Source organism: Opisthocomus hoazin, chromosome 7, assembly GCF_030867145.1.
Source record: "Opisthocomus hoazin isolate bOpiHoa1 chromosome 7, bOpiHoa1.hap1, whole genome shotgun sequence".
Taxonomy (NCBI): Eukaryota; Metazoa; Chordata; class Aves; order Opisthocomiformes; family Opisthocomidae; genus Opisthocomus; species Opisthocomus hoazin.
In genome coordinates, this window is record NC_134420.1 from 910,732 (window position 1) to 925,825 (window position 15,094).

The 15,094-nt window shown below is 61.5% G+C and overlaps 1 protein-coding gene across 2 annotated transcripts in view; it reads right to left on the reverse strand.

Annotated features, from left to right (window-relative positions):
* The window catches only part of BAHD1 (bromo adjacent homology domain containing 1), a 44,227-nt gene that overhangs the window by 3,129 nt on the left and 26,004 nt on the right, over positions 1 to 15,094 (reverse strand). For both annotated transcript variants that reach the window (XM_075426909.1, XM_075426908.1), the window contains exons 2-6: positions 12,434 to 14,071; positions 8,861 to 9,222; positions 6,730 to 6,889; positions 5,643 to 5,719; positions 1,608 to 1,699 (exon numbers count right to left, since the gene is read on the reverse strand). In XM_075426909.1, the coding sequence (XP_075283024.1) occupies positions 1,608 to 1,699; positions 5,643 to 5,719; positions 6,730 to 6,889; positions 8,861 to 9,222; positions 12,434 to 14,054 (2,312 nt within the window). In that variant the 5' untranslated portion in view covers positions 14,055 to 14,071. The remainder of the gene's footprint in view (positions 1 to 1,607; positions 1,700 to 5,642; positions 5,720 to 6,729; positions 6,890 to 8,860; positions 9,223 to 12,433; positions 14,072 to 15,094) is intronic.

A 15,094-nucleotide genomic window follows, 5' to 3' on the forward strand; every position in this document is an offset into this window, starting at 1 on the left:
ACCTGGGGCGCGGGGAGAGCTGAGCGTTGCTCAGGGGAGGCCGTGAAGCAGCTTCTGGTCCCACCCTGAGCGGTGGGAAGCAGCACAGTGGTTTGTATTTCTGCACCGGTGGATGCCGCACTGGATGGAAGATGGTTGCAATTAATCCACCTTGCTTTTACCACTTTGGCCTCGTTTTTGTTAATTAGCTCCAGACAAGGCCTATGCATCAGGCGGTTCTTTAGCCAAACACAGAATTCAGGGTGCCTTCAGGGAAAGCCTCTCAAAGGCGACCTTACCCTAAACAGCACGAAAAAATTCCTGCCCACAGCTGGTCCAGAGGAGGGGGCTGTCAGCAAGGTGACGAGCGGCCCGGACCCAAAGCTTAGGGGTCTGCCTGGGTTTGGGGTCTTTTAGAGTTTTTAAAAGAAAGAGCAAAATTCAGCTTGTGAAGACTCTGGAAAACAGTTTGGGTTTAGAAATTCAAAGAGCAGAGCCCTAGGTTAGCAGGAGGAGGACTAAGAGTGCACTGGGGCTTGGACACCCGTGCTGTGGCTGGACACCCGGCGCCGTGGCTGGACACCCGCTCCGTGGCTGGACACCCTGCGCCGTGGCTGGACACCCTGCGCCGTGGCTGGACACCTGTGCCGTGGCTGGACACCATGGCTGGACACCCGGCGCCGTGGCTGGACACCCTGCGCCGTGGCTGGACACCCGCGCCCTGGCTGGACACCCGCGCCCTGGCTGGACACCCGCGCCCTGGCTGGACACCCGATGCCGTGGCTGGACACCCGCGCCGTGGCTGGACACCCAGCTCCGTGGCTGGACACCCGGCTCCGTGGCTGGACATCCGGCGCCGTGGCTGGACACCCGGCTCCATGGCTCGACACCCGGCTCCGTGGCTGGACATCCGGCGCCGTGGCTGGACACCCAGCTCCATGGCTGGACACCCACTCCGTGGCTGGACACCCGGCTCCATGGCTGGACACCCGCGCCGTGGCTGGACACCGGGCTCCGTGGCTGGACTGACAGCCAGCGAGATGCGCCCAGCAGAATGGAGGAGATTCAAAGCGCTGGTTTGCGCCGTGCATTCGTGTGTCCACTCCGGCCCCGTTTCCACCCTGCCCGGCGCATCCATCCGTCAGAGGACGCCAGTCCCCGGCACGGACGCTCAGAAGCTGTCGCTGACAAAGTTCCCATTCGGCCAGCGAGAGCCTCACGGGCAAAGCCCCCGTCGCTGCTCCGCGTGCTGCTGCGGCCAGGACGCCCAGCGCTGCGGGCACGTACACGCGCGGCCGGCAGCCACGGTGCCCGCGTGCCACCGCGCAGGGACGTACCCGGCACGGTGTCCTGCCGTGACCGGTTTTTAGCTGCAAGTTCTGGCTTTTCCCACACTGCCTACTCGCTGTGGCACCAAGGTCGTACCGGCCCCTGCCAGCGTTCATATCACACAGCAGACGCGTCGTGAACCCGGAGTGGACGCAGCACTCCCAGACTGCAGCACCAGTTCGCCCAGCTCCAGCTCCAGCTCGAGCGGAGCCTGCAGGGCTGGGGCAGCTGGAAGTGGGAACAGTGGCACGGGCTGGAGGCCGGTGAAGGTCTCGAGACCCGTTAGGAGCACCACCTACCTGCAGTACTCTGCAAAGGTCAGCACGTAGCACTTCTCCTCGATGCAGGCAACGCTGTTCTCGTCCTGATGCCGGGATGCAAAGATCTCATTCTGCAAGAGAGGGACGCAGAGGTCACCCCGTGGGCCAGCGGGGAGGCAGGGCCAGCTCCGCACCCTCACCCCTCACCTCAGAGGGGAGGCCACCAACGCACGCTCACAGCAGCCACCCTTCAGAGCCAGCGCTTCCCACGACCCGGACGCCTTCCAGGTGCTTTGGGACCTGGCTGTCGCGCGCGCCGGGGTTACCCACCAACACGCGAGCGAAGCGTTGGGAGTTCTCCCATCACTTGACGCCGCCCAGCACGCTCTGCGAGCCTGAGTGCCCACATCCCACCCCTGCTGCCCACCCTACGACGGCACAGCAGCAGCAAGGCCGCTCCCAGCTCCGCCACGCAGCCTCCTCTTCCCCCCGGGGATGGCAGAGGGCTTGTGGCCACCGCCGAGAAGCATCCCACGAGAGGAGCTTTAGCAGTGCTGCGCTGGAAAAAAGAACAGCGGCGTTTTGAAAGCGCTGCTGCGATGCCTGGGGATGACGACGAGACAGGCAAGAGGGAGAAAGGCCGAGTCCATCAGGGGAGGTACTGCAGAGGCTCTGCAAGAGGAAAAACCCCTGCAGGACACATCTTCGCTCCGGCTTCTCCAAAATCCGGCTTTGTGCGCAGACTCCACGCGGAAGGAGCTCCCCGGAAAGCCCGCGAGCAACGCTCCCGCAGGCGGGAGGCCGGAGCACTGCCCACCCACGTGCTCCTCGGAGCTCCGAGGGACGTTCTGCCTTCACCTCCCCTTCCCGGTGCCGGAAACCCCTCCAGCTCCTGTGTGAGGATTGCAGCGGAGCTTGAGCCGCGCTTTGCTGTCTTTACTGCTCCCCTTTGACACACCTGAGTCTTTCTAACCCATCTCACAGAATCACAGAATGGTGGGGGTTGGAAGGGACCTCTGGGGGTCACCTAGCCCAACCCCCTGCCCAAGCAGGGTCACCCACAGCAGGCTGCACAGCACCATGTCCAGGCGGGGCTGGAATATCTCCAGAGAAGGAGACTCCACAGCCTCCCTGGGCAGCCTGGGCCAGGGCGCCGGCACCCTCAGAGGGAAGAAGTTCTTCCTCGGGTTCAGCTGGAGCTTCCTCTGCTCCAGTTTGTGCCCGTTGCCCCTTGTCCTGTCGCTGGGCACCACTGAAAAGAGTCTGGCCCCGTCCTCCTGACCCCCACCCTGCAGATATTTGTAGGCATTTCTCAGGTCCCCTCTCAGCCTTCTCTTCTCCAGGCTGAACAAGCCCAGCTCCCTCAGCCTCTCCTCCTAGGAGAGATGCTCCAGTCCCCTCCTCATCCTCGTAGCCCTCCACTGGACTCTCTCCAGTAGCTCCTCATCTTTCTTGAACTGGGCAGCCCAGCACTGGACACAGCACTGCAGATGAGGCCTCACCAGGGCAGTGTAGAGGGGAAGGAGAACCTCCCTCGCCCTGCTGCCCACACTCTTCTTGATGCACCCCAGGATCCCATTGGCTTTCTTGGCAGCCAGGGCACACTGCTGGCTCATGGTCACCCTGTCGTCCCCCAGCACACCCAGGTCCCTCTCCGCAGAGCTGCTCTCCAGCAGGTCCACCCCAAGCCTGTACTGATGCATGGGGTTGTTCCTCCCCAGGTGCAGGACCCTGCCCTTGCCCTTGTTGAACCTCATCAGGTTCCTCTCTGCCCAGCTCTCCAGCCTGTCCAGGTCACGCTGAATGGCAGCACAGCCTGTCGGTGTATCTACCACACCTCCCAGTTTGGTGTCATCAGCAAACTGGCTGAGGGTACATTCTAACTCTTCATCCAGGTCGTTGATGAAGAAGTTAAACAAAGCTGGGCCCAGTACTGACCGCTGAGGGACACCACTAGTATATCTCTACACCAAAGCTAATGGAATCCCTTCTCTTCCAGCCCTCTCCTCACCCCAGCCCAATTAAAAAGGCCGGTTTAGCGAGGGAAGCAGCAACAGCCTTTTTTCCCAGGGTAATTTAGGAAACTTGGCTCGGCAGCAGGCAGGATTGGTTAGACATGGGGCAACCCAGGCGGAGCCATTCGAAAGAATTTCGGGCGCGGTTAGATCCGCAGCGAGGTCTCTGGGAGGAAGGATGCTCTGCACAGGCCTGGAAGCCATGCCCACAGGCCTGGTTTCTGCTCAGCCCCGAGGAAGGCGGCCGGCCGGCCAGGCTCCCGGCAGACAGCGTCACCGTTTGGGGACACGCTGAGTCAGAGCGAGCGCAAACGCCGCGCCCTGCTGCCGCGCCTTGGGGTTGTGGTCTGCTCCCTGAATCCGAACTGAGTCATCCTTGGCAAGCCCATCCCAGCAAACAGCACGCTCTCATTTGAACTCTGCTGTAATTAAGCAGGTGTGCAAAAAAAAACGACTTAATTCCTCCTGGCCAGGCTACCGGCGCTCGCTCCACACTGCAACGCGACTGGATAGAGCCACGCTTCATGTCCGGAGAGGAACACTACGAGGCACCGAGGCAGAAACTCCCCGGTGCCCGGCGAGTCAGGTGGGTGCAACCCCCCGGCGGGTCCCCAGCCCCGCTCTCACCCCCTCCCTCCCCTTGTATTTAAAAAAGGGAAAAAGGAAAAAAGCACCACGTTATTTTGGTGGGTTGAAAGCAGCGGTGAATTCTCCACTCCCAGTTCAAAACACCTCGCTCTGCCACCCAACACAAGCCCGTGCAAAGCAGACAGGTGCGAGGCCACCTGGCTGCCAAGAAAGCCAATGGGATCCTGGGGTGCATCAAGAAGAGTGTGGCCAGCAGGACAAGGGAGGTTCTCCTTCCCCTCTACACTGCCCTGGTGAGGCCTCATCTAGAGTACTGTGTCCAGTTCTGGGCTCCCCAGTTCAAGAAGGATGAAGAGCTACTGGAGAGAGTCCAGCGGAGGGCTACAAGGATGGTGAGGGGACTGGAGCATCTCCACTACGAGGAGAGGTTGAGGGAACTGGGCTTGTTCAGCCTGAAGAAGAGAAGGCTGCGAGGGGACCTTAGAAATGCCTACAAATATCTGAAGGGTGGGTGTCAGGAGGATGGGGCCAAGCTCTTTTCAGTGGTGCCCAGTGACAGGACAAGGGGCAATGGGCACAAACTGAGGCACAGGAAGTTCCGTCTGAACAGGAGGAAGAACTTCTTCCCTCTGAGGGTGACGGAGCCCTGGCCCAGGCTGCCCAGGGAGGCTGTGGAGTCTCCTTCTCTGGAGATATTCCAGCCCCGCCTGGACAAGGTCCTGTGCAGCCTGCTGTGGGTGACCCTGCTTCGGCGGGGGGGTTGGACTGGGTGACCCACAGAGGTCCCTTCCAACCCCTACTATTCTGTGATTCTGTGATTCTGTGACTCACACGTTTTTCCTTTAAAAAGCAAACTCGATGATGCCAGACCTCAGCTCTCACCGTACATCTACACAGGGGAAGGGTGACGCATCCACGTTTCTGCACAGAACGAGCAGGTTTCTGGAGCTGAAGCAGCAGATTGAGGGCTTCATGGTGACAAGGCAGCAGGTGACGCAGGCGCTCCGGTGTCCTGCAGACGCGCGGCAGGAGCTGGCGCCTGGAGCGCCGCGTTGCTGGGAGCATCGGAACGCCCGGTCTGGCAAGGCGCCTGATCTCGGTTCAGCACAGACTCTGCCTTACTCCCGAGCCAGCGGTCAAAAGAACTTCTCAATGCGCAGGTTTCTCTCAGATTAAAGGGAGAAACACTAAAATTCAACAGAGGCGGCCACGTAAAGAACGCAGCAGCTTCTGTCGCAGCCTGGGGTTTCCACAGACGACCAGAAACTGGGGAGAAGCCCCTCCACAGGACAACACATCTGGCAGCAGCTGCACCGCAGCCAAGAGCCGGCTCCGTCTCACTCCGAACGGCAGCTCGGCCCCCCGGGCTGGAGGCCACCCAGGAAGGCAGGGAGCTCCTCGGGCTGCTCCCCACAGGAACACGGACCCCCCGGGACCCCCTCGCCCCGAGTCTCGCCTTCGGAGGGCTCACCTGGTGCATACTGGGATTGCGGCCTCCCTGCGTGTGCTCCGGTCTGTAGTACCACAGGAGGCTCATCATCAGCTCCCCTGCAACGAGACGGATGAAGATACCTCAAGCCTCAGTTTGCTGGCAGTGCGTTCCCGCTGAGGTCCAGCTTCCTCCTCCTCCTGCTTCCTCCCCTGCGTTCCCGCAGCGCTCGCGCAGAGGCAGCCGTGCCCTGGTGAGTATCTCATGCCGAACGAGGTGTCCTTTCGTCACAGCAAGCAGCACGGAGTCGGGCACGTCGCTATCCCTCACCCCCTCACCCCCCCTTCCACTTGGGTTACACGGTCACACGGAGCTCAGCTGGGCACCAAGGAGAAAAAAAAGCTGCAAAAATCAGGCGCTTCCATCCGAACACAGAGTGCAGGTGGGAGGAGATGCTCGCCCCAACACAGACTGCAGGCTGGGGGAGCTACTGGAGAGAGTCCAGTGGAGGGCCCCGAGGATGAGGAGGGGACTGGAGCATGTCCCCTACGAGGAGAGGCTGAGGGAGCTGGGCTTGTTCAGCCTGGAGAAGAGAAGGCTGCGAGGGGACCTTAGAAATGCCTCTAAATATCTGCAGGGTGGGTGTCAGGAGGATGGGGCCAGACTCTTTGCAGTGGTGCCCAGCGACAGGACAAGGGGCAAAGGGCACAAACTGAAGCAGAGGAAGCTCCAGCTGAAGATGAGGAAGAACTTCTTCCCTCTGAGGGTGCCGGAGCCCTGGCCCAGGCTGCCCAGGGAGGCTGTGGAGTCTCCTTCTCTGGAGATATTCCAGCCCCGCCTGGACAAGGTCCTGTGCAGCCTGCTCTGGGTGACCCTGCTTGGGCAGGGGGTTGGGCTGGGTGACCCACAGAGGTCCCTGCCAACCCCTGCCGTGCTGGGGTTCTGTGATTAAGGGGTATTTCAGTTCCCAGAGCAGTCTGAACGGCAGCCGCAGAGCTAGTCTCCTCCTCGCCGTCACCCGGCCCGGCAGCAGCGCAGCGCCCTGGCCAGCCTGCAGCCATCGCTTCCCCGGTTCCAGCTCACCCACCCGCCATGCACCGAGGCAACCCACGCTCTTTGGGCACAGTACCTGTCTTGGGGTCCTCCCACAGCGCCGAGATCTTCGCGACGTACGGCATGGATTTCTTCCGGGGTCCCGATTTCAAGAGGACAGTGTCTCGGACCCGGATGATCTCCCCGTCTCTCTCCACGGCCTGATAGCTCTTGCGAACAGCTGGCTCCGGTTCGTTCTGCACCGGGAGAACGCACACGAAAAATAAAACAACCTGAGCATACAGGCAGAGAGCTCACTGTTTGCCACCCCGAGCCCAGACGCCTTTGGTCTTGCTGCCAGCGAAACACTTGCCCAAGCCCCCTCCGAGCGAAGCGCTGTCACTCCAGGAGGTCTCCCAGAGAAGTTCCACAGCGCAGGGCCACTCGTGGCATCCCTGTTCCCACCAGCTTGGTTTGTAACAACCAAGATCAGGCCAAACGAGTGACTTCTTCCACGGGCAGGGCACTGACAGGTAAAGGAGTTCGCTGAGGGACGGCCCCCGAGCGCTCGCAGCCCACCCGTGCCCAGCGTTTTCAGACAAAGCCCCATCACCGCTTCTCCCCGTAGCGCGGGCAGTCGGGAGCGGCTCGCCAGCGGGACAGCAGGGCTCACGCGAGCACGGAGTTCTGAAATTAAAGCCCTTCTGTCACAGTAAAAGACCGCTGCTCCCTCAATTCTGCGTGCAAAAAAAATCACCTTCAGAAAAATCGGCGTTTTATCTGCCTGCCTGTAGGCGTGCGCTGCCTTCATATCCAAAGGCACGGAAAACCAGGCTTATTCCGAACGCTACGCGTTTCTCCGATGCAAACGTCGCAGGAAAACAAATTAAACCTGTAATATTTCACAGGAATACGGCAGGGAGGCCATAGCCTACAGCTTTCCTGAGCAAGACTGCTAGCACGTCCTTTGCACCCTCTAACCCTACAAAACAATCACTTTTTGGACTGCGAACTGGGGGGGTTTATTTTATATTCTTTTGGCTCTGAAACTCGCCTCAGCATGCCCGAGCGGGGTGGGTTTAACCCCCGGCCAGACTGCCCAGGCCCGGTCGGCAGGATGACACGCCAGATTCAGGAGACTCACGATGTTCTGCTCCTTCCAGCGTGCCAAAGGCCGAGCGACGGCCGCGAGAGGCCCGGCTCCGGCTTCCCCGGGCTTCACCCTCGCGCAGCGCTGGGCACCTGGACGCAGCCCTCGGAGCTGCAGCTGCAAAGCCCGTCCCAGGCGATGCTCCCAGCAGCTCGAGGTCACACCACGGCACCCAGCAGCGGCACGGACCAGCGCGCCCGGACTGCGGCTCTGCTCGCAGCTCAACGCCTCGTCCCACCTTCCCAGGCACCACGTGGGACCCGACCGCGAGCCCACAGCTCTTAACAACACAATTTTAATAACACCAAGGATACTGCCTGCTCTGTCAACTGAAGTGGGCTTTAGCGTCGTTAATTCAATTTTCTGGCAGGAGAAGTCCCATCCTGCAGGAGCCACTCTCTGCCCCCAAACACAGCAGATGGGGAAGTACAGACAAGGCACCCATGAGGGAGCGACCGGCCATGCCACCAGGTAAGCTACGAGAACGGGGATCCTGGGTGCTAAGAAAACTCCATCTGGGAGCCAGGAGACTCATCTCAGTCCTCTGTGCTCTCCGGGCCATCCCTGCCGGGCTACAGACACCGTCAGGGAGAAGAACCACCTTACGAGAGCCACCTTTAGACAACTGCTCCTCGTAACAAGGGTGAAACCTCCTCATTTTCTCCAACAGGTTTGCCCTAGCCCAGCGGGAGAAGCCGGAGGATGATGATCTCTCTGGAGGATGGACTCACACGTGCCGCAGGTGCCACCCTTGGAAACGCCAAAGCCAGCAGTATTCGTCACCACGGCGGCTCAGCCAACGCTACAACAGGAGCAGCAGGTCCTCCCTCCTGGCCAAACCACCCGTCGTGCTGCGCGAGGTTACGCCAGGGCACACGGGAAAAGCAAAGCCAACAGCAGCTCGGCCTCGAAGCCCAGCCAGAAGGCACCACGCGCTTGCCCAAGAGGTTCTAGCTGGCATCTAGTGACCATCTCCGTCTTCCAGCAAGACCCAGAGCGCTCTCAAGCCTCCACGCTCCTAGTCCCCTGCAGACACACAAGCGGGCAGGGCCGTACACGCACGGACACGGACACCTACCACAACGTAGACGGCCTTCTCGCAGGCTGCGCCGACGGGTATCCAGCCGTTGGTCGCTCTCCGCCGGCCAATGCGCTGCTGCTTCGGGTGGGAATGACCCCCCGCCGCTTTGCTGTCCGAGGCGTGGAGACAGCCCGTGGTGTTGCGCAGGCCGGACTTGGAGCCGCTGGGAGGCTTCGAGCTCTGCGGGCATTCTCGAGCCGTGGTCTGAGGGTCAGAGTTGGGGGTCTGCAGGTGAGGAACGGGCTCCGCGGCCGGCGGCACGCTGGGGACAGGGCATCCTGAGAGCGGGTGGGCAGGCGACGCGGGGTGCCCTGCCACGGGGATTGTGAGGTTCAGCTGGTCCAGAGACTTGCAGCCTTCTAGCAGAGGGGAAGAAGAGAGGCACGTATCTCATCTGAAACGCACGGCCACCGCACCACCAAGACCGTCCCAAACTGCCGCCGCTTCCCCCTGAAACTCCCTTCATCGCATTACAGCGGGAGAAGGCTCTTCACGCTGTGATTTCATTTTGTGCTGTCACTGGATTGAGAAAGCACAGACGCTCCTAAGCCTGCGACGCTCCAGAGCGTTGCTGCCGATGACACCGCGCTGCAAGCCCGTCTGAAACCCCCCAAGGACAGCCGGCCGGCAACCCGCGCACGGCCGGCCGGTGTCCAGCGCAGCTCCAGCCTGCCAGGATGCGTAAAAGAAGCACGAGGCTCACCAGAACGATGGGAAGGATTAAACCACCCAGGCTTTTTTCTTTCAAAAAGCCAAATTTCTACTAATCAGGGAAAATTGAGATGCTTCTCCGCATTAACTCCAGAAACAGGACACAACGCGGAACAACGCTCTGTAAGATGCCGCGCGCCGCTGCCTTCAGCGGAACCACGTCCGCGCAGCAGCCGCGTTACCCACGACAGCTCGGCCAGGCGGCTGACGCGGCCTCTCCAGGCATCCCCGACGCCCCAGGAGCCGCAAACCCAGCCCTTGGCCCCCGCCGACGCGCCCGGCAGCCGGGCAGGGCAGGTTTGGGCACAAACTGGGGCAGAGGAAGCTCCAGCTGAACCCGAGGAAGAACTGCTTGATGGAAAAACTTCTTGATGGTTGGACTCAATGATCTTAGAGGTCTTTTCCAACCTCTGATTCCATGATTCTTCCCTCTGAGGGTGATGGAGCCCTGGCCCAGGCTGCCCAGGGAGGCTGTGGAGTCTCCTTCTCTGGAGATATTCCAGCCCCGCCTGGCCGCAGTGCTGTGCAGCCTGCTCTGGGTGACCCTGCTTGGGCAGGGGGTTGGGCTGGGTGACCCACAGAGGTCCCTTCCAACCCCAAACATTCTGTGATTCTGAGATCAGCGTTACCTACTGTCAGCAGGCAGAGAGCTCCCGGACCAACACAGCGCAGCCCCAGCCCCTGAATCGGAAAGCGTGCTTTTGGGGGGCCAGAAAGGGCAGCGTTGGGGGGCCAACAAGGGCAGCGTTGGGGGGCCAACAAGGGCAGCGTTGGGGGGCCAACAAGGGCAGCGTTGGGGGGCCAACAAGGGCAGCTCTGGGGGGCCAACAAGGGCAGCTCTGGGGGGCCAACAAGGGCAGCTCTGGGGGGACAACAAGGGCAGCCCTGGAGAACGTCCAGGAGATGCCTCCAGACCAGAGCACGTCCTAGCAGACCTGTGGGGCTGCTAAAGACCCCGAAAGCGAGAACACACCTGTGCCAGCCGCGCTGGACCCCCTCCCAGCAGTGCTCTCCGACGGGAGCCCGCTGTCTGCGGCCAAAGCGCTGCTTTGATCCACTGCAATAACCCACCCCGGGGAATCACAGAATCCCAGAATGGTAGGGGTTGGAAGGGACCTCTGTGGGTCACCCAGTCCAACCCTCCTGCCCAAGCAGGGTCACCCAGAGCAGGCTGCACAGGACCTTGTCCAGGCGGGGCTGGAATATCTCCAGAGAAGGAGACTCCACAGCCTCCCTGGGCAGCCTGGGCCAGGGCTCCGGCACCCTCAGAAGGGCGAGAGTTCAGAGGCACACGCCTGTGTAAAAATCAACTCCTAAGCGCCAGTCCTCGTTAATATTCTAGGAGACCTCCACGTACGCTTCAGTCCCCAAAGCAGAGCCTAGATTAGACGCTGTGGGCTTTTAAATCCGAGCTGCTCAGCGGAAGGAACTCGCACCGAGGAAGACCTCGGCAGCAGGGTGCCGCAGGGCAAGTGCACACGTGCGTGTCCCTGCGGCTGCTATCGCCCCTGCCAGCCCCGCGAGGAACCGCCGAGCTCGCAGGGAGGGCTGAACTCGGGAAACCCCCCCGCCTGCAGCGCCTGCGTGCTCCTGGCTGCCCGCGGTCCGCGGCCCCAGCACGCCAGCCTTCGGGGGCTGACGCGACCCGAGGGCACCCCGCAGAGAGGTGCCCGGCGAGAACGCAGCGCCCAGCTCGCCGCCTCGCGAGCGCTCAGCTTTGCAGAGCTCTGCAGCCACGGGCCAACGCTGCCCGGCTGCTGCCGCAGGAAGCTGCACCGTGACAGCGGGGATATTTAGGGAAAACGGAAATTATACTTCAACCAAACGCTGCGGGGTTCCAGCAGCTTCCTCCAACGGAAGGTGACAAAGCCTCGCTCAAACCAAGCGCCAACGCTTCCCCCGCCTGAGAACCTGCTCGAAGTGGGAACGTCGTGCCCCCCTTCGCCTCCACCACCTGGGTAAGGAAGACCCACGTTTAGGCTCCCAACGGCCGAAGCAGCCGCCTGGGCTGCGGACCGCGGCGCTCGCAGACAGCAGCACTGTCCCGCTTGACGGCTTTAAAACAAAGTGCTGGTGTCTGTAACCCCCACACGACAACCCAGCTCTGAACAATTCAAAAGAGATTTCTCACTAGCAAAAGATCAAGCGCAGAGGGGGACAAAGTCTGAAGGACAGACGGGGACAGCAGAGAGCCAGGCACGTAACGACATCATCACGGCTCTCGTTCTCCGACGCCGCTTCAGAGCAGACGGGACGGCCGCTCGCCAGGCTGACAGCGTTCCCGGCGCTGGCACCACCGCAGCGCCTCAAGCGCCCACCGAACAGCGAACTCGCAGCGCATCGTCACGCAGCCCCGCCAGACCCCATCCATGAGGTCCGAACAGACCGCACCCCCCAGCTCGCCCCAGTAAGGATCCAACGGCTGCGGCAACGCGGCTTCTCCACACCGCTGGGCTCTGCTCGGGTGCTTCAGGCCCCAGCACGGGCTTTGGGGAGCGGAGGAGCGCGTCAGCCCGACGGGCTTCAGGCCCTCCGCTCACGGCGGGGAGCCTTGCAGGGCACGTCGGAACTAAAACCCGCTCGTTTCACACGGATGGAAGCGACGCCGCTAGCTCCAGCGTGACCGGTCACGAGTCACCTGCTCGCTACCCAGATCCTTTCACCGATTCTGCGCTTCCCACACCAAAGAGCCCTTCCAGCGGGAAAAACCCTCGGGCTAAAACCGCAGAACGCGGATTCTTCCCGAGCGGAGAGGGAGCTTGGCTCTGGGCGACCAGATACCTCCGTTAGCCACCGCACCACACCAGCCCTCTTCCCCGAGGAAGGCCGAACGGGCTCTGCTCGCGCTTCGCGCCTTACCTGCTGCGAAAGGCATTTTGTAGGGGTAGCTGTTCCGCCCCGCGTGCACGCTGCCAACCCTGCCCTCCGGCACGTGCACGACTCCGCAGACGCTGTAGCTGTTCACCGCGGCTCCTTCTCCGCAGCAGTAGGGCGAGCTGCACCAGTGGAGGGGCTGGAAATGAGCCCCCGCCGGCAAGGAACCCGGCGACACCAAGAGCCCCTCGCAGGCAGCCGGCGGCGAGAGCTCGTCCTTGGGGTAAACGGAGCAGGGAGAGCAGCCACTGTACCCACTTTGGCCATAATAAACGTAAAACCCGTTCAGCGGAGGCAGATCCGAGGACTCGTAGAGACATCCACAGTCCGTGTGATTTCCGGGCACGGGCAGGGGAGGGAACTGCTGCACGGGGAAGGACGGCTGGTGGAATTCCTGCTTGGGGGTCGGCGATTTCTCTCCGGGCCTTCCGTACTCCGGCTTCATGGAAGCTTGCCCCCCCATCAGCAAAGGCAGTCTGTGGTAGAAGCCCTCCGTGCTGGCGTAGGAGCTCGACAGCGACTCGTACGGGACGGGCTCTGCGGAGGAGTCCCGCTGCTCCCGCTTCCCCGAGGCGCGCGGGGCGAGCCCCCGCCAGCCGTGCGGACCCTCCGGCTTGAAGCTCGCCGCTTCCTTCTTGGCTCGGACGCAATTCTTCCGGCCGGCTCTGGCCCACTTGAGCGTAGATTTCGAACAGTGGTTCTCGGACTTGCCCTCTGCGTCCGATTTACTCCTCTGCTTCAGGGGTTGGTCTTTCTCATGGGTCAGCTTCAGAAAGGCCACGGCGTTCAGGCTGGCCAGTCTCTTTGGGGTGGGGTGATAGGGGACGGCACCGTCCTCCCTCTTTGTCCCGTCATCGAAGACCTCATCCAGGGAATGGTCACAGCTATGGCATTTCTGGCTGGGCTCGTGCCGGTTTTTTGCTTTACCTGTTTTCACAGCTGCTTTGTCCGAGGCAGGCCAGCCGTCACCAGCTCTGCAATGCAAGCTCTTAACGGCACAGTCTGCGCCGGCTTTAACGGAGTCCCTCCGAAAGCGCCGGCTGGATAACAGGCCATCGTCCCGCTCAAAGAGCAGGTTGTTGACGGCCTCGGCGTTCAGCGAGGCCAGCCTGCGCTTCCTGGGCTCTGCAGGAGCAGCCTCGAGGTCTCGCTCCGTCCCCGGATACGCTGCTGGGCACTTTTCCCCGGATGAATCACTCTTCCCTGCTCCCACAGGCTGAACTTGTTCGGAGAACAGGGCAGGTCCCAAACCCTCCACCCAGCTGGGAAGCTCCTTTTTTTTACAGCTCGGGGTCTGTTTCGACAGGGACCCAGCCACGTCCTCCAGCCTGGTGAGGAGCACTTTGCAGGTCTTTTTGCTCACCGCGGGCAGCACGCGTCTCCGCAGCGGGTACGTCTTTCGCACCTCCTGCAGATTCTTGTTTTTGTTCGTCCCCACACACCCACCCGGACAGTTCGGAGCCTCGGTGGCGTCTCCGTCTCTCTGCTCCCCGCACGCCGCCTCGGCCCTCTCCATCCTCCTGCTGCCCGTGGGCGACGAGGCTCGGCCAGCAGAACCAGCTGGGTGTTTCAGGAGGAAAAGTTGTTTCTTCCGGGCATGCGTCATAGGATCAGTGTCCAATCCTGAGAAGGAACACGAGAAAACAGCTATTAATATCGCTGCGAGGGACCCCTCTCCTCGCAGAGCACCAACTGCCAATTAGGAAATATTTGGGGAAGCTCGTTTCTGCACACAGCGCAGTCTGCTTGGGCGACGGCCAGTCACGCCAATTAAGAGACAGGATGCAGCGAGATGCGGTTTAATATTGAGCCACAGAACACGGCAGTAATTAAAAGCAAGGCGGTGACGGCAAATGCCACAGCATCTGGGCAAGCCAGGGTACGGCTGGCAAGCTGTTTCACCCCGCTCCCTGCTACACCGACGCCGTCGCTAGCACGTTACAAATTCTCATCCAAAGCTGAGCTGAACGCTGATCCAGGGTGCACAGCAGAAATAAATCCCCGGTATCTGACGGCCTGCATGCCGCTACAGGCAGGCTGGTTCCCTGTCGCCTTCTGAAAGGATCCGACAAAAGAAAAACACAAAGTCCACCTACTCGTGTGAAAAGTAAACTTGGCCTGTTGAGCAGGGATCTGCCAACATTAACGAATGAAATACGTGCAGATCGCTACGCAGGTTGGAACGGGGCTGTGCGCTGCTGCTGTCGCTCCCTGCGATCGCATTCGATGGACGTCGTGGACGTTAAGTCAGCAAGGAGGCCCTGCAAACGCGTTTATGGGAGGAAAAAGCATGACTCCGCTGCATGCCGCTCCCGACCCCGCATCCAGACGCCATCTCAGGTCACTGCTCAAAACCAACCCAAGCCACCGACACAGCGAGAGGAGAGAACGCCCACCGGGCACAGCACCGGCCAGCGCCAGCTCCTCGGGGCTTCCCCAGCCCGGCCGAACGCCGCAGCAGCCGTCAGGTCCCACGTCCCCTAGGAGGGAACCTTCCCTGCGAGCGCAGACGGCGTGCCGGCCTCGGGAGGAGGAGGATGGCTCTCCCCGAGCGAGAACAGCACCGTGCCGAGAGCCCCTCCAGCCACGCGCTTGCTGCCCGAGTTCCCCAGCAAACCAAGCCCGATTTTCAGTTTTCCTGTTCCG